The sequence below is a fragment of the Schistocerca americana genome, chromosome 5, assembly GCF_021461395.2.
Source record: "Schistocerca americana isolate TAMUIC-IGC-003095 chromosome 5, iqSchAmer2.1, whole genome shotgun sequence".
NCBI classification, from domain to species: domain Eukaryota; kingdom Metazoa; phylum Arthropoda; class Insecta; order Orthoptera; family Acrididae; genus Schistocerca; species Schistocerca americana.
Window position 1 is genome coordinate 639939027 of NC_060123.1, and position 24482 is coordinate 639963508.

Here is a 24482-nt window from a genome sequence, read left to right on the forward strand (position 1 = left end):
GACACCACAAAATCAACTGCTGTGTGTGTGTGTGTGTGTGTGTGTGTGTGTGTGTGTGTGTGTGTGTGTGTGTGTGTGTGTGTGCGTGCGCGTGTGTGTGTGTAATGGTACATTAGCATATTTGTTTTATATTGTAAATATTTATTGTGTGTTTTGTTCTTCTGTTCTTCTGACATTTTCTACATCCCAGACAATCTCATCATTATGGATCAATTGGAACAAAAACACATCTAATCTAATACAATCTAATCATCGTGAGGATTACCAATTACTACACTATGTGATCAAAAGTATCCGGACACCCCCAAAAACACACGTTTTTCATATTAGGTGCCTTGTGCTGCCACCTACTGCCAGGTACTCCATATCAGTGACCTCAGTAGTCATTAGACATTGTGAGAGAGCAGAATGGGGCACTCTGCGGAACTCATGGACTTCAAACCTGGTCAGGTGGTTGGGTGTCACTTGGGTCATATGTCTGCAAGTGAGATTACCACACTCCTAAACATCCCTAGGTACACTGTTTCCAATGTGATAGAGAAATAGAAATGTGAAGGGACACGTACAGCACAAAACCGTACAGGCTGACCTCATCTGTTGACTGACAGAGACCACCGACAGTTGAAGAGGGCTGTGACGTGTAATACGCAGACATCTATCCAGACCATCACACAGGAATTCCAAACTGCATCTGAATCCACTGCAAGTACTATGACAGCAAGGCAGGAGGTGAGAAAACTTGGATTTCATGCTTGAGCGGCTGCTTACAAGCCACACATCATGCCTGTAAATGCCGAACGTCCCCTCGCTTGGTGTAAGGAGCATAAACATTGGACGACTGAACAGTGGAAAAACATTGTGTGGGGTGATAAATCATGGTACACAATGTGGCGATTTGATGGCAGGGTGTGGGTATGGCGAATGCCTGGTGAACATCATCTGCCTGCATGTGTAGAGCAAACAGTAAAATTCGGAGGCAGTGGTGTTATGGTGTGGTCATGTTTTTCATGGAGGGGGCTTGCACCCCTTGTTGTTTTGTATGGCATTATCACAGCACAGGCCTATATTAATGTTTTAAGCACCTTCTTGCTCCCTATTGTTGAAGAGCAATAATGGCATGGCAATTGCATCTTTCAACATGATCAAACACCTGTTCATAATGCACGGCCTGTAATGGTCTGGCCTGCACAGAGTCCTGACCTGAGTCCTATAGAACACCTTTGGGATGTTTTGGAATGCCGACTTCATGCCAGGCCTCACTGACTGACATCAATACCTCTCCTCAGTGCAGCACTCTGTGAAGAATGAGCTGTCATTCACCAAGAAACCATCCAACGCCTGAATGAACATATGCTTGTGAGAGTGGAAGCTGTCATCAAGGCTAAGGGTTGGCCAACACCATATAGCATTCCAGCATTACCAATGGAGGGTGCCACGAACTTTTAAGTCATTTTCAGCCAGGTGTCCGGATACTTTTGATCACATAGTGTATTAGAGAAAGCCCAGCAGTACGGGATCAGGGGCCCATCACATAACCTACTGAAATCCTATCTTATTAGCAGGAAGGAGGACATAATTTTGCAAGCTGTTGATTGCAAATCGGTATTACATGTTCTGTCAGACTGGGACATTATTCATCGCAGAGTCTTGCAGGTTTCTGTCCTGGATCCTTTATTGTTTTTGATTTATGCCAATGATCTACCTGCAGCTGTGAACAGTGTTGAGTGCAGATTTACCATGTTTGCAGACGACACCAGCATTATAGTTGAAAATCTGTCAAGCACCAAAAACCTTTTATCAAAAAATTTTAACTGGTTTATTCTTCAGTCTCTTTCTGCCAATTTATGCAAGCAAATTTTTGCAGTTTAGATCAAGTGACAAAAACGTAGAGGAGTATGCAATGGCACTCAGTAACAAGCAGTTACAGAGGGCTGATAGCACCAAGTTCGTGGACATTCACTTAACCTTCAAACTAAACTGGGAACATCACACTCACCAACCTGTGAAGGGAGTGAAGTCAGCAGCTTTTGCATTAAGAATGCTCTCTTGTATTGGAGACCAAACAGTCATGAAGGTAGCTAATTTTGCTTATTTGCACTCTATCATGTATTATGGAATTATCTTCTGGAGATATTCTCCTCTTGCTCAAAAAATCTTTATTGCCCAAAAGGGAGTGATATATAGCATAATCCAAAGACCATCCTGAAGTAAATTATTTATCCAGCTAGGAATACGTATCATGGCTTCTGAATTCATTTTTTCCTTCTCTTTGTGTTCAACTCAGCAGTCAACACTAGGCATTAGAATCACATTCACTACCAATTAAAAATCTTTTGTAGGTACAGAGAGACCCCAAGTACACTGGTGCAAAAATTTTCAACCTTCTTCCCACTGAACTCAGAAACATAAGAAATAGTGCATCCCTGTTCAAAACAAATCTATGGCAACTTCTCTGAATTGCTCATTCTACTCCGTAGAGGAATTTGTGAAAGAGAGCTAACCTAAAATAAAATATAACTTAACTGTTTCACGTCTGTCAAATGTTAATAAATGTAGTTAATGTAGATTAGCTTATTTCATTCAGTCACTGTGTAATGTGACTGAGTATTTTTATAGTACATGGGTTGTTGAATTGACTGCTCAACAGTATGACAGTATGCCTGCATTACTGTTCAGAACACGTCAGTACTGAAAAGTGAATATAACAAACTGTTCAAATGTTAATATAACTTTTTTATATAAATCTTGTTATTTTCATTCAAGCACTGTTTTTCTTAATGCTGTAACATCTGTTAAGCAGTAAAATGTAATTTAATGTATTGTAATCTTTATCTTGGAATGACTCGCATCCATGGTGAACTACATGGCCAATTACATGGCCAACTACAGCTTATCTCTGTTCACTAAAGAGATTCAATGAAGTAGTAAGGCAATAACTTCTTATTTTTAAGCTCAAACACAAAGAACTGAGAAATCTAAGTCAACACAGAAAACAGTACTAAAAATCAAAGAGTAAAGAAGATTTTCCATGTGCTCATCGCCACAGAATAATGCTGTGCTTCACTGTGCATTCACGGATGATGTTCTGGTGACTCCCATAAACTCATCACTGTAAAGAGTCCATGGAACATGGAATGAATAAACAAACAATTATCCTGAACACCAGCTTCTCTAGGACCTTGGAAAAATTTTTTAGCAGGAAGATTAGGCGGAAGTTTGTGACATCAAGTTTCCTTAACCCTTCTTGAAAAATGCTTTCACACATGCATATTTGAATTGCAGTGGGACAGTACCTTAATGTAAGGATTCATTAACTGACACAAAACTGTAGTTATATATTCATGACAATGCCTGATTATCCTTGTGGAAACACTACCAACTAACTTTTTATTTTCATTTGTTTGATTGTCTTCTTTATTTCAATGTGATGGGAGTTATGTGCATCTGATTGACTCTGCTGCTGCTGCTGCTGCTGCTGCTGCTAGCTTTATGCAGACAAGCTGTCACAGCATTCACTAAGCCACTTCTCTACAGCTGTTGAAAAAATGCATATTGAAGATTTTTAGCAATTTCCTCAACGATTTTACTGTATTTCCAGCATGGCTTATTTCTGTGTATGATATGTACTCTACTTTTTCCCCCATTCTTCCTTTTTATAACTTGCCAGATGCTTTTTGCTTTGTTGTTGGATTTCAGATGTGATCTACAAAATTTTGTATTTTTATTGACACTTTTTCTAATATTACAGTACTATTAATACACTTATAATTCTCTTTTTTATGGGTCATCAGATACCTACACGATTCATAAAACCTATTTTGTTCTATACAAAATTTTGACCCCTCCGGTAATCCATAGTTTCCTTCAGTCGCTTGAGAATAGTTTTTAGAACTTTTCTTTCTTTTTTTTAAATACAGTTTTAAGCAATGACACAAACTCATGAGAATGTTACATTTGTCATTAACTTTCCTTTCCATATGAACACATACATAGAGCTGCAGTCAATATGTTGCAAATACAGGCTGAGAGTTTCTAGGGTGTCATCAGTGGCTAGCCTGTGAGATTTAAAGGAATGTTTGGTTTTATTACACCGGCTGATGTCATTCACTGTAAGTAGTTGTCCACCATGATTTGACAGTCTCTTGACAATTTAACTTACAATGACACAGCTGCTCTAGCCACTTTCAGTGAATATAGTGTCAATTAGGGTGTTACAGTTATGCTAGTAGGGAAGTTACCTACTGCACCTAGGTTGAGCTACTCCATCAGGTGCTTTAATTCTTCCCTAATGTTATTTTTATCTAAGAAATTCATACTGAAATCACACATTATAATTAAATCCTTAATTTTGGAATGTGTTTAGCTCAAACACTGTTCCAGTTTGTTTAAAAAATGCCCATTTTTCCTTGAGGAACCCTGTACACTACCACTGACATATGATGTGTGGTAATTTCAGTTCCACAGGCTTCACATTGGAAATCTACACAGTAAGTACTTGAGTCAACAGATTTAAATATTAAATTAGTTTTGACATAAATTGCAGCTCCATCTTTCTCCTTAATAGTGCTACAATAGCTCGCTGCTAATGTGTTGCCTTAAATTCTAGGAATTTCAGTTCCACCCCTTACAAGACACTTTGTGAGACATATTATTTGGGCACAGCTTATAGATACTGTAGCTTTTGTCTCAAATTTAGAAACTCCAATTGGTTTATGAGACCACTGATACTTTGGTGGAACACATACAGTTTTTTCTTATGCCATTTTTCATCTTGTTGCTATACTTTGTTAACGTAACACCTCCCAGTACACTTCAATTGAGTACAGTACTAGTAAGTATACTGATGTAGGAACTATATAATCTCGGGATTGCACCATTTAAATACTGCCCACAATCTGTGCTTTCCTCTTTGTTGGATGATGCCAAAAAGAATCACCACTCAAAACAGTTGCTCTTCTTGTCCTAGGGCACTTTCTTTGAGACGTTTCCAAAATCTGGGAATCTCCCATACTGAGTACCCCAAGTACATTATCTGAATTTTCTCTCTGGATTCTAGTTACATTTGGGACACTTCCTTGTTCTATGAAATCTCCAGCTTGGCTTGCAATGGCGCAGCTTCAATGACAGCAGATTTCATGCTGATTCTCTAAACAACATGTACTTCTTGGCCAACAGAGGTATGACCTCTGTAGCATGACAAAGCACACTTGACATCTTATTAACTACTTCTAAAATATTTGTTATTGTGGTATTTTTCCCTAACCTACTGAGTTGGAAAATCATATGTTATGTGGACTCATTTTCGTAAACTGCTTGCATGGTCTGACTCAAAGCTTCAACTTGCCAGTATTTCCTCTCATTACTTCCAGCCTCTGCATTTATACATTCGTTCATTCACATGTTCTGTAAATCTCATAAACAAGGACAGACTTTGGGTACGTGGACCAAGTCAAGTTACACATCAATAGACAGAAGCAGCCACTGCAAGCTGCTACTGTATAGTGCATTAACAACAAATAATGACTTGCTCTAATTTACTCACACAGATAATTATATGTAAACCACCTTATATATGAAATCAAACAACTGAAACTCCACTTTACACATGTTATGCACAGTAGGGAAAAAAAATTTACACTGAAAAAGCCACATCACCTCATCTTCTTCTGCTCAGCTGCTTGTTTGATATAATGCTTCAAACAAAGAATATATGTAACATTGTACATTCCACTATCATCTGTCTATATACTCACAGGATCAATAACTGTTTAGCATAAACATTAGAGTTAACATCCCTGAGCTGAAATGTTCTAATAAATTGTAGAAGATGCCTAATAGCAATAGACACAGCTGCAGCAATTACTGGAGAAACAACAAATGTTAACTCAGACAGCACAGAGGATAATCATGCATTTGTGCTTTTCCATAAGAATCTTGTTACAGAAGAAACCTCATACTACAGGAAACTTAAAACCCTAAAGGTATTTCTACAGATGTGCTATACATAACAGAATGTCATTTGGAAATAACAGAAAATGAACAGACGAACCAAAATGGAAACATCTCAGTATTGTATTGCTCTAAGCCTAATACAAGGAAAAGGAAGTGGCTGTATGCACAAAATGTGAATAAAGTACCAGGCCATAGACGTGAATGAATACTCCATTGAGCAGCTCTTACAGTGCTGTATTTCAATAACAAATTTCGAAACATACCGATAACAGTTCCGCAGAGTGCAGATACAGGACCCCAACAGCAATTTTTTAAAACTTCATTGGAAGTTAGATTTTGTACTTGTAATACTGAGTAGAAATAATATAACTGTATGTGAAAATTTCAATATTAATTTAATTTTGTGTAGTTCTGATAGAGGGCCAACTAGAGGGCCCTCTTTGGTTTGATGCCTGTAGCAAAATTCCCAGCAACAAATGAAGGCCATAGGACATCAAAACATATTTTTCTAGGAAGAGAGATCTTTATTTAACACAAAGAAATAGTTCTAATCAAGACTTAAAATGTGTTATAAGCAGTATTGCAAAATTCCTCAGGGTGTGTTGTGTCTCCTACATACATCAGACAAGAAATTCAAAATTACAAACCAGCTAAGGATAATTTGGAGCATTATTGATATGTAGTCATAAACTCAGAAAGGAAAATGATACTGAACTCTCATATAACTGCAGTAGTCATGCAAGTGATATGGAATTCATGACATTAACTACTAAATTCAATGAAGTGTTTCTAACTGTAGATGAAAACAAGGGTATACAAATGGTCCACAAGAGCAGATCCAATAAACTTGCTTACAAAGGCAATACCTATTCCACAACCAAAAAGCAGGTTTGGTACTCATCTGCTAGAGAGATTACAAATCACTGGGTCATTAAAAGAGAGTAACTTTTCTGTCTACAATGATATCTCGGCTATAGTACTAAAATTTTTTGCAGACTTGGTAGCACCACCTTTTAATTTAAATACTTAAATATAAATACTTTATTTAGCATCCTTGTATCTCATCATTATAAAAATGATATAGGATTTCTCATACATTATATGCCCATAAATAAAACGTTTTTACATATAACATAAAGCCATATGCGTAACAACATTCATAACATGCTAAATTAGAATAATAGATGAATAAAATTTAGTGTTTAATGAGCATTTTGGGTCATTACGATGAAGGAAATAAGCTACTGTATATTGAATGCTGGTGACTTAAGTATTCCTTGACACTATAAAAATTCTTACTAATTAACATTTTTTTAAAGTTCGTTTTTGAATATGTGGAATTTTGGTATACTTTTAATTTCCTTTGGTAGTGCACTAAATAAGATTTTTGGCAGATAAACAACACTTTTTTGATACATAGCTTTTGTGTGACTTTATCTATGAAAGTCGTCTCTATTTCTCGTTTTGTAGTTATGAACTTGACTGTTTAACAAAGAAAGTTCCTGGTGTGCCTTGATAAAACATATACTTTCATAAATATAGATACATGGTAGAGTCATCATTTGTAGTTCCTTGAAAACTTTTTTTAGATGATTTTCTGTGTGTCATACCTCTGATTATCCTTATTGCCTTCTTTTGAAGTACAAATGAGTGTTTGGCCAAACTGGTATTCCCCCAAAATATGATACCATATCTTAGTGTGCTATGTATGAGTGCAAAGTATGAACACAACACTGCATCAACACTACAGGAATTTTTTAGTATTCTAAGAACATAACAATACTGACTTAATTTTTTGTTTAACATTTCTGTGTGTTTCTCTCACATTAAATATCCATCTAGCCATAATCCTAAAAATTTAGTGTGTGTGTGGGGGGGGGGGGGGGGGGTTGCTTTGTCTTACACTGCTCAAGTTTTACAGTTAGGTGAGTTTTTACTTTGTTTGTTATAGGTCTGATGTTCATCCAAACTGTTTTTTTGTCATTAACAATTAATTTGTTGTTTGTAAACCACATGTTTGCTTCTTCTGTGGCTACTTTGACTCTCTCCAGTAAGTCAGTTTCATTTTTAGCTTTGACAAATAGACTGGTGTCGTCAGCAAACAATACTGCATCTGCTGTTGATAAATGGCTTGGCAAATCACTATAAATGTTAAGAACAGCAATGGCCCCAGTACAGACCTCTGCAGCACACCATACCTGACTATTTGGTATGTCGATGAGTACACTTTACCCGCATGCTGTATCTCTACCTTCTGATACCTATTAGAAAGATATGATCTGAACCAATCATGTGCTACTCCACGAACCCCGTAGCAATATAGTTTTCTGAGCAGTAAATTATGGTTAATGACATCGAAAGCCTTAGATAGGTCCAAAAACAGTCCGCAGTTTAGTTAATTTTTGTCTACAGAATTTATGAACAGTTTTAAAAAGTTATAAATTGCTGTGTCAGTTGACCAATTTTTCCAAAAACCGTTTTGCCTTTTAACTAAAATTTGATTTTTATTAAGAAAATGAGACAGTCTTTCATGCATTACTCTTTCAATTACTTTTGAAAATCCAGATAACAATGATATAGGCTGGTAACTGATAACATAAGACTGGTCACCCTTCTTGTAAATAGGTTTGACAATTGATTTCTTTAGTTTTTTCTGGGAAGATTCCTGTGCTAAATGACATGTTAATCATGTCAGCAAACGAGGAATCTATGTATCTTTCACTGTTCTTTATTACTTTGTCTGCTAGCATAAGAAGCGGTCTTCTTCAAATCTCATAACATATATCTATAATATAATCTCAAAATAATTAACATAATTACCAGTTTGAGTACATTAGCACTAGTCAATCAGTTGCTAGGGTACTTCACAGAAGTAGCCAGCCGTGGTGGCTTATGCCTGTTAATATACAACTCGACTTGTTCCACATTCGTTAAGGTTCTCCTTCGTGAAAGGATTTAAAGAACACGATTTGCGAATGAATGAATAAATTCAAAATCACAAGAAGCAGTAAAATCAGATTTGACTCAGTTTAATACTGGTTTTTATTAGTCTCTACATATTTATTTCCTTAATTTTTGTTTCAGTTTTACTGTGCTAGCCACTCATCTCTATTAGACATTAGAACATGCACGCACGCGTCCACACACACACACACACACACACACACACACACACACACACTTACCTGTAACGAGTAAATGTCAGATGGTATAGGTGGGACACAGCATTTCTCAATTTTTTTGCACAAGGTATAGAGATTCATTTTTTCACCATAGAATGGTGACTGTAGGGCTGCCAGCTGAAACATTTTTTCAGATACTGTTACTGGGAAGCAATTCGACTACAGTCTAGTGTATCATGTGGTTATAAACTTCTGCAGCAACTTACCTCATAAAGGAGGCATCCCATGGACCAAATATCACTTTTAAAGTTGTATCCTTGTTCATACATTCTTTCTGGACTCATATAATAAGGAGTACCAACAAGTGAATGAGCAGCTGTTGTTTTGGAACTGAAAAATCTACTGAGGCCCAAGTCACCAAGTTTTACAACACCTTGTGATGTCATGAAAACATTTGCTGGTTTAATATCTGCAAAGGAAGTGTCAGCACTTACAGCTGTTTAAAATTCTCGGTGAAGTTTCTGAAACTGAGGATGAGTCAGCAAGTTATCTCCCAGTTTCATTGTCACTCGTGAAATCTGGACAACAGGGTGAAGTTACGATGTATCAAAGAGAAAAAAGCAGAAGCCATGGTTTGCAGTACCACTGAATGTGAAAGTAAATGTGATGGTATAGGCAAAATTACATTACATCTGGAGTCTGCAGGCATTACCAAACAGGAGGCACCAGGATACACAACTTGGCTGGTACTGATAAAAAGATATATGGCAACTTCATTAAAGTTAGAAATTGTGCAAAAGAAGTAAGAATGAAATCCTTCAGCTATGGGTGAAGGCAGTGAACATGCAATATACAGCGTGTGTCAGGAGGAAAGGTACATGCTTTGACGGGTGGTACTACTGGTGATTCTGGACAAAAAAACTTCTAATAAACATATGCCTTTTTCTTAACCATCTCTGAGTAAACCAAAGGTAGACAAGTGTTTTGTCACCGATTGGAGCTCAGTTTTGCATTCCTATACCTGGGCACAAGCATGTGAAATACAACTGAGAAGGTCCTCTCATGTCCACTCTGCGCTTGTAGACGTCACTCTTCAGCCGCCCCCGCAAACAGTAGTCCAATGGGGTGACCTCGGTGGCCAAGTAATGACTCCATGGCAACCGATCCAGTGACCAGGATATGTTGTGTTGAGATACGGTGTCACTGACCGTGCAGAATGTGTAGGAGCTCCGTCATGGTGAAAGTACATATGAGCTCGTGTTGCCAAAGGGATATCCGAACATATTCTGGTAACAAATTTTGAAGAAACTCAAGATAGTGTGTCCCAGTAAGATGGTTATCTAAAACAACTGGACTGATGAGTTAGTCACCAATAATACTGCACTACACATTGACTGAGAAACATCACTGAAAATTAATTTCCACAGTAGTGCGCACATTTTCATTTGCTCATACATGAGAGTTATGTGTGTGTTGTTGATTCTGCTGTGGGCAAATGTTGAGTTATCAGTGAATGGAATACGTGGAATTAATTGCTCATTGGCAATGATCTATTGACAGAATTCTTGCCGGGCGGCAGCATCTCTTTGATGCAGATGTTGTACAATCTGCCGATGAAAGGGATACAGACCGTACTCGTGTACTGTGCGTATCACTCGTGTTTGTGGAATACCAGTTGGGCAGCAATTCTTCTAGAGCTAGTGGTACGGTTGTGTTCCACTACTTGAAGAATGTTCTAGACTTCATTAAGAGTTTGTTGTACAAGATGTTCAGAGACAACATTTATGCTGGGAAGCATACCATACTCAAGCAATCCGTGAAACACCCTGCTAAACACTTTGTTGTCTGGCACTCTGCAATTCGGAAATCGTTGTTGGTATTCTCGCACAGCAGCTCTGGAACTCCCATTGGACAAACCATGGACAAACACCATGTCAGCATACTCTGTATGCGTGAAGATCCATGGCATTTTCACTGCACAAAACTGTATTTGTTGTTCACGTAACAACACTGTAGCACCACGCACTACAACAAGCACTGTCAGACTGATACTTGATGTAAATAACTGTACCGTGCGCAAGTGAACTGCGTACTGACACGGTTAGTAAGGACGACACTATATGTTTCCCATTCCTAGTTGTTTTCATTGGTTTACCCGGAAATGGTTAAAAAAAGGGCATATGTTTATTAGGAGTTTTTTGTTCAGAATCACCCCTAGTATCATCCCTCAAAGCTTGCACCTTTCCTCCTGACTCACCCTTTATATCAGGCAATGAATGTTTCAATTTACTTACATCTTGCACCTGGGAAAAAATTTCAAGTGCAGATTAGTATAATCTTAAGTTACTGTTAGAGAATAATGCAGCTTAGACTTATCCTAATATACTACAACAGATGAAATAAATAAGCATTTTTTAATATTCACAAATTCTTCAAATAAGTGAGACAGTTTATAATATTCAAATGCTTATTTCAACAAATAGGGTAAATTTAATTAATAACAAATGTTAAAATTGGAATGCAGACTTGAATCTCTGTCTATTACCCACAGCTTCTGATCTACTCTTGTGAGTCAAAGATGTTGATAATATTTAATCTCACATTTGTTTTTAATTACAGCTCCAATCTTTGTCTTACATGTCATACTCTAGAAACAAGTAATGCAACAATTTTATTTAAGCAATAGATCTTTGACTTTTGTTCTACCATTTAAACACCTTGCATTGTTTATCATTGTTATTTTATATGGTTGTTGCCATAAATGCCTGCACTCGACTTTTCTGCAAATTAAATTATTAAATAGTTATACTAACCCCTGTGCATTATGCGTTTTGAGTGCATATGCTCAACAGCACTACACAACTGAACAAAATATTTCCATATAGTCCTTTCAGGTATGAGGCGTCTGTGTTTACGGAAATGTTTTATCATGCGTGAAAGATCCCCAGCATCTGCAAGCTCTAGAACAATGTTGAGCTCATTGTCTTCAATAAAAGATCCCAGATATTTGATGATATTTGGATGGTCCAATTGCTGAAAACAGAATTAAATATTATGAGTTCATACAATGTTTAAGATAAACTCTATGCTTGGTTCCACACCAACATTAAATTTCTTGAAAGTAATCATTTTCCTGAAGAGAACACTACTTAATAGGCACGTCTCCCCCCCCCCCCCCCCCCCCCCACTTACACACACACACACACACACACACACACACACACACACACACACACACACAGGGCAACTATCCTCTCACATGTAGGTCTATTGTTAAACTGGTTAACTGCAGATTACCAGCTGCTTGCCGAACATACTGTACACCATAGCCAATAACCTCAACTGAGCCATTTGGATATTCACCCATCACCAGCTTCTTTGTACTGCACAAAGCAAAATTGCCTTTTCAGCACACCCTCCATTTTCACAATTGCTGTAGCTTTAAGGTACATTAGTTGTTATCTCATTTCTTTGCTAACACACACACACTCGTCATTTTTCCATTTGCCATCATTATGTTGTAATCACCTTTCCCCAGATACTTCCTCCCTTCTCCCCCCCCCCCTCCCCAAATCTCCAAAAACATGCAAGTTGCCAACAGATCTACCACATAATCATATTTTCTTCCTCCTCCTCCTCATCGTCATTGTCATCGTCATCATCTCCATCATACCTCAAAGAGTATTTTAGGTTATTCAGAATATTTTAGCATACTGTTTATTTTTAGTAGTTATTTGAAGAGTAACTGAGTAAACTGAACCTTCCTAACAGATTAAATCTGTGCGCCAGACTGGGTCACAAACCTGCGACAACTGGCAAGTGAAGCTGTGAGGATGAATTCCTTAAAGTTAGCACATGAAAGTTGGGAAGGAGTATACATAGAAACTAAAGTGAATAGCAAGTTCTCCAATTTTATGTCTGAGTTTAAATTAAAATTTGAAGAAACATTCCCCAAAGCATTAATTCCCACTGGAACACCCACCAACAATAAATGGATTACTAAAGGAATTAGAAAAAATGCTCAAACTTGTAAATACCTAAACTCCATTAAAAAGGACAATAGTGATCCAGTTTTTTTGCACTACTACAAAAGCTACAAAAGAATCTACAGGAAGGTACTCAACACAGCAAAAAAAAAAAAAAAAATAAAAAAAAATAAAAAATAAAAAGTCAGGTTCATAAATTTAGCCAATAATAAAAGTAAAGCTACATGGGCTGTAGTGAAACAAGAAACAGGAACTGTGAAGCAGAGAGGTACAAACACACAAATCAGGAACAAGGAAAACTTAGAAAGTAACCCGAAAGAATTAATAAATTACGTGAATACCTACTTTAGCAGCACTGCAATGAACTTACAGAAAAATTTTCCAAAAGGTGCTAATCAACCAATACAGAAGCATATAGCAAACTCAATGGCATTGCTTCCAACTACTGAGGAGGAAGTATGCAATGTTGTAAGGCAATTAAAGAACAAAAACTCGGCAGGTTTAGATGAAATCCTAATGTATGTGCTGAAAAAATGTATAAATCGTATCAAAGCTCCACTAACAGAAATCATAAATGAATCCTTCAAAACTGGTTGCCTCCCTGACTATCTGAAGCATACCAAAATTTTACCAGTTCACAAGAAAGATGACGTAGAAAACGTTGAGAACTACAGACCAATAGCCCTATTGTCATGCTTTTCCAAAGTGATAGAAACAATAATGAAAAACAGGTTTTTGAGCTATCTAAGTAAATTCAACCACCCCTGCAATGACCAGCAAAATTTCAGGCCTGGTAGAGGCACAGAATCTGCAATAGCACAATTTACAAAAACAGTTTTAGAAGCACTAGATGAGAACAGCTATGTAACTGGCCTTTTCCTAGACCTGTGTAAGGTATTTGATACAGTTGACCACCAGAAGCTGTCGCATAAATTAGAGGCACTAGGAGTAAGGGGAGTGGTTTCATTTATATCTAGAAAACAGAGAAACAGAGTACAGTCAGTAGAGATCACACATGTCTCTAGTGGATCAAAGTACATTGAGAAACATATATCTGATCTGGGGAAACAGTGCTCAGAATTTACAAACAGTATTTAAAATGCAAAAGAAAGCAATATGAATTATAACAAAAAGCAGTAAGCGGGCCCACTGCAGAGAACTTTTCAAAATGTTAGAAATTCTAACTGTTTCTTGTGAATTTATATTCCAAACCATAGCGTACATCAAGAAAAATATAGAAAATTATAGCACAAATAGCAGTTTTCATAACTATAGTACAAGAACAAGTCACTGTCTTCACCTAGACAGGAAGAATAAACATAAGACTCAAAATAGCTTCTTGTATGAAGGCGTAAAACTGTATAAAAAACTGCCACAGAAAATAAAAGCAGCACATAACATGTACCGCTTTAGGAAGAATCTTAAACTGTTTTTGCAGGAACACTGCTTTTACACTATAAGTGAATTCCTTAGTATAAAAGATTGTAAATAGCTTTTGTTTCACAATATTTTGATAAGGAGCAAAAATGATTGTAAATAACTCATATGTCACAATGTTTAACTACATGTACCAACAAACTGTATAAATATATGAACGTATGCAACTGACAACATCCATACATTTTAAAATGTCCACGGATGGCCAAGTAAATAAATAAATAAATAAATAAATGAGTTGTGCTTGGATAGCTCAGTTAGTAGAGCAGTCTTAATGTACTAGGAAGTTTCAAACTGTCTCACACACACACACACACACACACACACACACACACACACACACCACTGCAGAGTTAAAATTCATTCTGGAACCTAGTTAATTAACACATTCCAGTCGCTACCCATATGTACGTTGTGACTTTCCCAACAGTCTGCACTCAAAGAACCTCTGAGTGTGGCTTTCCCGATCATTACCTCATGATGCGTTATTTCTGACCATTGGTGGGTTAAGTCAGTTGTTCACTCTTTTAGTACTTTGGAGAGCCCCTAAATGGATATTCCTGCTTCCATAAAGTGCTACGTGACTCAAAAAACATATTACATGCACAATCAGTTCCCACACATTTGTTGTCACAAAAGTTTTGTCGTAAAATGGGGACAGTTTGACTGATGATGACATTCTGAGGCTGCATGAAGAATGTTTTTGAAATTGATGTATAATGGTTTTAAATCAATGACACTATTCTGAAACATACAGTAATTCACTTGAATCCTTCATTTTAAGCAGGAGTCATACAATGAAGTTGAAAAAGCTTACGATGTCTGGGGGACTGCAGCAGTCACTGTGGCCCAACTGGACTGTGTAGCAGTAAAACCACATCAATACAGGAGTATTGTGACTGTGGGCATGGTGGTTCCTGATGAAATGTTCCTATAAAATATTAATGACAGCCAACCATCACATACGAGAGCACTTCTTTTTTGTTGCATTATGTCCATGCTTATCACAATCCAGGGACACTAGACAGGTAGAACACTGTTAGTATATTTGAAGTGTCTGAAGATTTAAATAATTTGAAATGGAGGAGGATGAAATTTTCTTATCTATGACAAACCTAACTTTATGGACAACCAAGTAAATGAATATGTACAGTTATCCAAAGAAATATTATATTTAAATTTAAAGAGAAGCAATATAATATGTTACATTACTCCAGCATCAGTTGTGTTCTACGTCATATTCTACACATATCCACAATCAATTTCGAACACGATATTAAACAAGTGTGGATGCTAAACACTTAAATGGCTCTCTTGAGTACCTACAGACAAACCTGAACGTAATACACGTACATTATGAAGTGGAGCCCAAGTTATACAAAACACCTCTAAAAATTGCAAGACCACAAATAACACTGTACTGCACAGAAATAATTCAAAAGCCAAGATTGTGTGGGGCTCTGGCCAGCAGGGAGAGGTGAATGTCCGACCTTGATTTCTTTCCCAGCCACCAACTCAACCGTCTACATGCAGCTCATTTTCAACAATACAGCATTTAAGTTGTTTATTTCCAGTGACTGTATGTTTTTGTGCTATTGTGACTAAGGGGAAAGATGTTGTGATTACTTTCACTGATAAATTAGCTGTTATCAAAGAAGTTGAAGAAGGAAGTTTATTGAAAACTGCTGTAGCTAGTTACAGAGTTGCTGTTTCCTTTGTTCTGAATGGGTGAAGTCTTAATCTACATTTCTAGAACAAGCTGCAAAAATTATCAAATAAAAACACTGAAACCATCTGACTTTGAAAAAAGTGTGTGAAGCTTTTTATCTTTGGTTCATCCAGAAATGAGGAAAAGGCATGCCTCTGATGGGGCTGATAGTGCAAGAAAAAGCTAAGATGTTAGCTGAGTTGTTAGCTGAGAAAGAAAAAAATTTTTTCCATGCTATTTGTGTTTAGACAGGTTTAAAAATGGATATAGCATTCAGCAACTGAATGTATGAGGAGAAAAGTTATCTGCAGACCCAACTGTGGTTTGTGTTTTCAAAACTGAGTTTTAAGATTACACTCAAGACCAGATTAAGGACCAAATTTACAACGCTGATGAAATGAGTATTAATTTCAAGAGGTTGCCTACAAAATCCCTAATTTCCTCAAAAGAAACATCTGCTCCAGGGCACAAAATGAAAAAAGTATTGATAACTGTTCTTTTGGTATTAATTGCCACTGACACATACAGATTGCCAACCCCCAGCTCCCACAATGTGTATCAGGATGTCAAAAAATCATGAGCCTTGAAGGATGTTGCCTGAAATGTGCTAACCTTTTTTTATAGGACCCAAAAAAATTCTTGATTTGTCTTACGATCTCAACATGGTTTAGTGATCAGTTTGTACTGAAAGTTTTTAACTGACAAAGGTCTGTCAAAAAAAAAAAAAAAAAAAAATCTTATTAATTGACAATGTGCCAACACATCCCTGTGATTTAAAAAGTGGCACTACTGCTGTATGTTTCCTTCCCCAAGATGTTTTCAGTCTAATTCAACCAATGGATTGGGGCATAATAGCTATATTTAAATTGAAATGCAGTGTGCTATTTTTGAGACTCAACCTGCAAAATAGTATCTTATGAAACAAAAACATGAACAAAGCGCTGAAGGTAGTAAATATGAAGCACATATTTATTGGTGTGCACAAACCTGGGTTAATGTGAAAGCAGAAACTCTTTAAATGTGCCGGAGGAAACTGTATGAGGGGGCTCGAAAGAGATTGCTCAGATAATTTTAAAAACTGGGCACCAATGGTAAAAAGATTCCCAGATGCGAAGAGGGATTGTGTGTGAGGTGGATGAATGGGTTGTGGATGATTTGCTATACCTATGTTGTTATCTTTTAGGGTATCCTAAAATTTATTGAACAATGGAGGGAGTCAACGCCGGCTGGCGTCCTTCTACTGAAAAGACAGCAGGCCATGGTTGCTTGGAAATGTTTCGAGGGATGCAAGAAACAAACACAAATTACCGACAAGGAAAGTTGCTACTCACCATATAGCGGAGATGCTGAGTCGTGATATGCACAATAAAACAATACATACAATCATAGCTTTCGGCCATTCAGGCCTTTTGTCAGCAGTAGGCACGCACACACACACACACACACACACACACACACACACCTCTCTGCAGTCTCAGAGAGCTGAAACTACATTTGTGTGTATCTTTTTATAGTGCCTATCATGACTCAGCATCTCTACTATATGGTGAGTAGCATCTACATCTACATCCATACTCCGCAAGCCACCTGACGGTGTGTGGCGGTGGGTACCTCGAGTACCTCTATCGGTTCTCCCTTCTGTTCCAGTCTCGTATTGTTCGTGGAAAGAAGGATTGTCGGTATGCCTCTGTGTGGGCTCTAATCTCTCTGATTTTATCCTCATGGTCTCTTCGCGAGATATACATAGGAGGGAGCAATATACTGCTTGACTCCTCGGTGAAGGTATGTTCTCGAAACTTCAACAAAAGCCCATACTGAGCTACTGAGCATCTCTCCTGCAGAGTATTCCACTCGAGTTTATCTATCATCTCCGTAATGCTTTCGCGATTACTAAGTGATCCTGTAACGAAGCGCGCTGCTCTCTGTTGGATCTTCTCTCTCTCTTCTATCAACCCTATCCGGTACAGATCCCACACTGCTGAGCAGTATTCAAGCAGTGGGTGAACAAGTGTACTGTAACCTACTTCCTTTGTTTTCGGATTGCATTTCCTTAGGATTCTTCCAATGAATCTCAGTCTGGCATCTGCTTTACTGACGATCAACTTTACATGATCATTCCGTTTTAAATCACTCCTAATGCGTATTCCCAGATAATTTATGGAATTAACTGCTTCCAGTTGCTGACCTGCTATATTGTAGCTAAATGATAAGGGATCTTTCTTTCTATGTATTCGCAGCACATTACACTTGTCGACATTGAGATTCAATTGCCATTCCCTGCACCATGCGTCAATTCGCTGCAGATCCTTCTGCATTTCAGTACAATTTTCCATTGTTACGACCTCTCGATATACCACAGCATCATCCACAAAAAGCCTCAGTAAACTTCCGATGTCATCCACAAGGTCATTTATGTATATTGTGAATAGCAACGGTCCTACGACACTCCCCTGCGGCAGACCTGAAATCACTCTTACTTCGGAAGACTTCTCTCCATTGAGAATGACATGCTGTGTTCAGTTATCTAGGAACTCTTCAATCCAATCACATAATTGGTCTGATAGTCCATATGATCTTACTTTGTTCATTAAATGACTGTGGGGAACTGTATCGAATGCCTTGCGGAAGTCGAGAAACACTGCATCTACCTGAGAACCTGTGTCTATGGTCCTCTGAGCCTCGTGGACGAATAGCGCGAGCTGGGTTTCACACAATTGTCTTTTTTGAAACCCATGCTGATTCCTACAGAGTAGATTTCTAGTCTCCAGAAAAGTCATTATACTCGAACATAATACATGTTCCAAAATTCTACAACTGATCGACGTTAGAGATATAGGTCTACAGTTCTGCACATCTGTTCGACATCCCTTCTTGAAAACGGAAATGACCTGTGCCCTTTTCCAATCCTTGGAAACGCTACGCTCTTCTAGAGACCTATGGTACACCGCTGCAAGAAGGGGGCAAGTTCCTTCACATACTCTGTGTAAAATCGAACTGGAATCCCGTCAGGTCCAGTAGCCTTTCCTCTTTTGAGCGATTTTAATTGTTTCTCTATCCCTCTGTCATCTATTTCGATATCTACCATTTTGTCATTTGTGCAACAATCTAGAGAAGGAACTACAGTGCAGTCTTCCTCTGTGAAACAGCTTTGGAAAAAGACATTTAGTATTTGGCCTTTAGTCTGTCATCCTCTGTTTCAGTACCATTTTGGTCACAGAGTGTCTGGACATTTTGTTTTGATCCACCTACCGCTTTGACATTAAGACCAAAATTTCTTAGGATTTTCTGCCATGTCAGTACATAGAACTTTAGTTTCGAATTCATTGAACGCCTCTCGCATAGCCCTCCTCACACTACATTTCGCTTCGCGTAATTTTTGTTTGTCTGCAAGGCTTTGGCTATATTTATGTTTGCTGTGTAGTTCCCTTTGCTTCCGCAGCAGTTTTCTAACTCGGTTGTTGTACCAGAGTGGCTCTTTTCCATCTCTTACAGTCTTGCTTGGCACATTCTCATCTAATGCATATTGTACGATGGTTTTGAACTTTGTCCACTGATCCTCAACACTATCTGAACTTGAGACAAAACTTTTGTGTTGAGCCATCAGGTACTCTGAAATCTGCTTTTTGTCACTTTTGCTCAACAGAAAAATCTTCCTACCTCTTTTAATATTTCTATTTACAGCTGAAATCATCGATGCAGTAATCACTTTATGACTGCTGATTCCCTGTTCTGCATTAACTGTTTCAAATAGTTTGGGTCTGTTTGTCACCAGAAGGTCTAATATGTTATTGCCATGAGTTGGTTCTCTGTTTAACTGCTCAAGGTAGTTTTCAGATAAAGCACCCACCGGTTATGAATGTTTGAGTCTCCCAGTCTATATCCGGCAAATTAAAATCTCCACCCAGAACTATAACATGGTGGGGAAATCTACTCGAAATATTTTCCAAATTATCCTTCAGGTGCTCAGCCACAACAGCTGCTGAGCCAGAGGGCCTATAGAGACATCCAATTACCATGTCTGGCCTGCTTTAACCGTGACCTTCACCCAAATTATTTCACATTTTGAATCTCCATCAATTTCCTTCAATACTATTACACTTCTTGTCGCTATAAACACGCCTCCCCCTTCACTGTCCAGCCTGTCTCTGCGGTATACATTCCAACTTGAGTTTAAAGTTTCATTACTGTTTACATCTGGTTTCAGCCAACTTTCTGTCCCTAGGACTATGTGGGCATTGTGACCGTTTATTAATGAGAGCAGTTCTGGGACCTTTCTGTAGACGCTCCTGCAGTTTTCTATTACCACATTAATATTGTTATTCCCTGTTGCATTTTGCCTGCTCCTACCTTGCCGTGTCTCAGGAGGCATCTTGTCAGGCCTAGGGAGGGAATTCTCTAACCTAAAAAACCCACATGTTCACTCCACACGTACTCCGCTACCCTTGTAGCTGCTTCCTGCCTGTAGTGCACACCTGACCTATTCAGGGGGACCCTACATTTCTCCACCCGATAGCGGAGGTCGAGAAATTTGCACCCCAGATCCCCGCAGAAGCATCTGAGCCTCTGGTTTAAGCATTCCACTCGGGTCCAAACCAGAAGACCGCGATCGGTTCTGTGAACGATACTACAAACAGTTAGCTCAGATTCCACCCCGCGAGCGAGACTTTCCTTCTCTGGTATTGTTACATTCCATCATAGATTTCCCATTGCTTGACAGAAATTACAGATTTTTTTGAATGAGTAATTTATAAGCTACAAACTACTAAGTACAGTATATTGTATACCTATGTAATATGATCCTAAAAATGTAATTTCATCTTTAGTAAAGTAAGTAAGTAAGTAAGTAAGTAAGTGTTGCCTACAAAGAGATCCTTTCAAAAATACATACTGTAATTACAATACAAAACGCTACAGTATGTATTTAGGTGTCCATGAAATAACCAGAAAAAACTTATCTCAAACAGCTTCCCCCTTTGGTTTGGTTAACAAGGGTTGTACCGTGTTTATATTTTTACATATATTAATTTCTTAAGTTTTCAGGTAACTTTTGGTCAATAACGTAGCATGAGGGTTTGAAGAAAAAAAGGCAATGAATTTTAGAAAGCTAAAAGCTATGTTTAAATAATGATTCCCGTGGAGGCCCGGGAAAAGAATAGGCCTTCGGTATGTTCTGCCAGTTGTAAAAGGCGACGAAAAGAACAAACCACTAATAGGGCTAAACCCCTTTTAGTGTGATTAGTTGGTTCAGGACAGAACTAAAGAAGCCTCGGACAAGCGCCATCATGGTCGGGGACGACGCTTGAACCCTATGCCCGCCCACAATGGTAACGACACTGCTAGCCAACTGGAAAATGATTTAAATCCAAATAGAGGTGTTTTGCAGGATATGCTTCCTGCAACCACCCTAGAAGCAAAACAAAGGCAGAGGATGAGATGGTCAGATGAAGTTAATCGACACCTCATGCTCTGTTATTACCAAGCAACAAACCTAGGAACCAACACAACTGGATACAGATCACAAGTATACACAACATTTATCATCAGATACCCAGAATTAAAATTTTTAACAGAACAACGTCTAGCTTATCAGATCCGTGTAATAATAAAAATTAACAGGATACCCCAGTCAGAATTAGAACACATCAAACAACAAGTACAACAAATACTGGAACAAAATGATGTGCAATCAGAAGAAGAAGAAGAAAATACAGTAATGGACTCAAACATCCCAGAGCAAACAAACAAAGAACAACACGCATCAATTAAACAATCAGAGGAAAACGAAATCTTAAGACAGCCACCAGAACAAGCACAAATAGAACACGAAGTGACACATGTGTTAGATATAGAAGAAAAATTTCAGCTGACATATATAGAATACAAAGACACAAATACAGACATTAAACCATTCTTGCATAGACCGCCAAATAACCCACAAGTCGAAACAACAATAAAAACTATCAACACAATCATACACAACAAAATAAATGAAAACACAACTATGGAAGAGTTACAACTACTGGTTTATATAAGAGCACTCACTACACTAAATATACACACTATGCAGAGATCAAAACCAACCAACACACAGAAGAAACCCACAAAACCAGCATGGCAACACAGGCTGCAGATCAGAATAGAAAAACTGAGAAAAGACATCAGACAGCTAACACAATTTATAGGAAATGAAATGTCAGAAAAAAAACGAAAAAGGTTAGGTAAAATCTCACAACAAGAAGCGATAGAGCAATTAGATGAGAAGAAGCAGAAATTACAAGCATTGGCCAAACGACTTAGAAGATACAAAAAAAGTGAAAATAGAAGGAAACAAAACCAGACATTCAATACAAACCAAAAGAAATTTTACCAGACAATAGATAACACACACATTAAAATAGACAATCCACCAAACATAACAGACATGGAACACTTCTAGAGCAACATATGGTCAAACCCGGTACAACATAACAGGCATGCACGGTGGATACAAGCAGAAACAGATACATACAAGATGATACCACAAATGCCTGAAGTGATAATTTTGCAACATGAAGTCACCCAAGCAATTAATTCTACTCACAATTGGAAAGCCCCTGGAAAAGATAAAATAGCAAATTTCTGGCTAAAGAAGTTCATCTCAACACATTCACATCTAACTAAATTAGTTAACATATCTAAAAACAAAGATGATGTGACTTACCAAACAAAAGCGCTGGCACGTCGATACACACACAAACAAACACAAACATACACACAAAATTCTAGCTCTCGCAACCAACAGCTGCCCCGCCAGGAAAGAGGGAAGGAGAGGGAAAGACGAAAGGATTCGGGTTCCAAGGGAGAGGGCAAGGAGTCACTCCATTGCAGACCCATACACATTCCCTGATACACTTACACATGGAATAACTTATCTGAAACCTAAAGATCAAGCAGACACAGCAAACCCAGCTAAATATCGCCCCATAACATGCCTACCAACAATATACAAAATATTAACTTCAGTCATTACACAGAAATTAATGACACATACAACACCGAACAAAATTATAAATGAAGAACAAAAAGGCTGTTGCAAAAGAGCACGAGGATGTAAAGAGCAACTGATAACAGATGCAGAGGTGACATATCAAGCTAAAACTAAACAAAGGTCGCTACACTACGCATACATTGATTACCAAAAAGCTTTTGATGGTGTACCCCACTCATGGTTACTACAAATATTGGAAATATACAAAGTAGATCCTAAATTGATACAGTTCCTAAACATAGTAATGAAAAATTGGAAAACCACACTTAATATCCAAACAAATTCAAATAATATCACATCACGGCCAATACAGATTAAGCGTGGAATACACCAAGGAGACTCATTAAGTCCTTTCTGGTTCTGCCTTGCTCTGAACCCACTATCCAACATGCTAAATAATACAAATTATGGATACAATATTACTGGAACATACCCACACAAAATCACACATTTGCTATACATGGCTGATCTAAAACTACTGGCAGCAACAAATCAACAACTCAATCAATTACTAAAGATAACAGAAGTATTCAGTAATGATATAAATATGGCTTTTGGAACAGACAAATGTAATAAAAATAGCATAGTCAAGGGAAAACACACTAAACAAGAAGATTATATATTGGATAACCACAGCGACTGCATAGAAGCGATGGAAAAAACAGATGCCTATAAATATCTAGGATACAGACAGAAAATAGGAATAGATAATACAGATATTAAAGAAGAACTAAAAGAAAAATATAGACAAAGACTAACAAAAATACTGAAAACAGAATTGACAGCAAGAAACAAGACAAAAGCTATAAATACTTATGCTATAACAATATTGACCTACTCATTTGGAGTAGTGAAATGGAGTAACACAGACCTAGAAGCACTCAATACAATTACACAATCATAATGCCACGATCATAATGCCACAAATATAGAATACATCACATACATTCAGCAACAGAAAGATTCACATTAAGCAGAAAGGAAGGAGGAAGGGGATTTATCGACATAAAAAACCTACATTATGGACAGGTAGACAATTTAAGAAAATTCTTTCTAGAACGAGCAGAAACTAGCAAAATACACAAAGCAATCACTCATATAAATACATCGGCTACACCACTGCAATTTCATAACCACTTCTACAACCCTCTAGATCACATAACATCAACAGATACGAAGAAAGTAAATTGGAAAAAGAAAACACTACATGGCAAGCACCCGTATCATCTAACACAGCCACACATCGATCA

General features: G+C 37.8%; 1 protein-coding gene across 1 annotated transcript in view; it reads right to left on the minus strand.

Annotated features, from left to right (window-relative positions):
- The window catches only part of LOC124615867 (serine/threonine-protein kinase Nek7-like), a 64032-nt gene that overhangs the window by 17578 nt on the left and 21972 nt on the right, over positions 1-24482 (minus strand). Inside the window, exons 2-4 of the mRNA XM_047144027.1 lie at positions 11888-12107; positions 9341-9543; positions 9138-9251 (exon numbers count right to left, since the gene is read on the minus strand). Of these exons, the coding sequence (XP_046999983.1) occupies positions 9138-9251; positions 9341-9543; positions 11888-12107 (537 nt within the window). The remainder of the gene's footprint in view (positions 1-9137; positions 9252-9340; positions 9544-11887; positions 12108-24482) is intronic.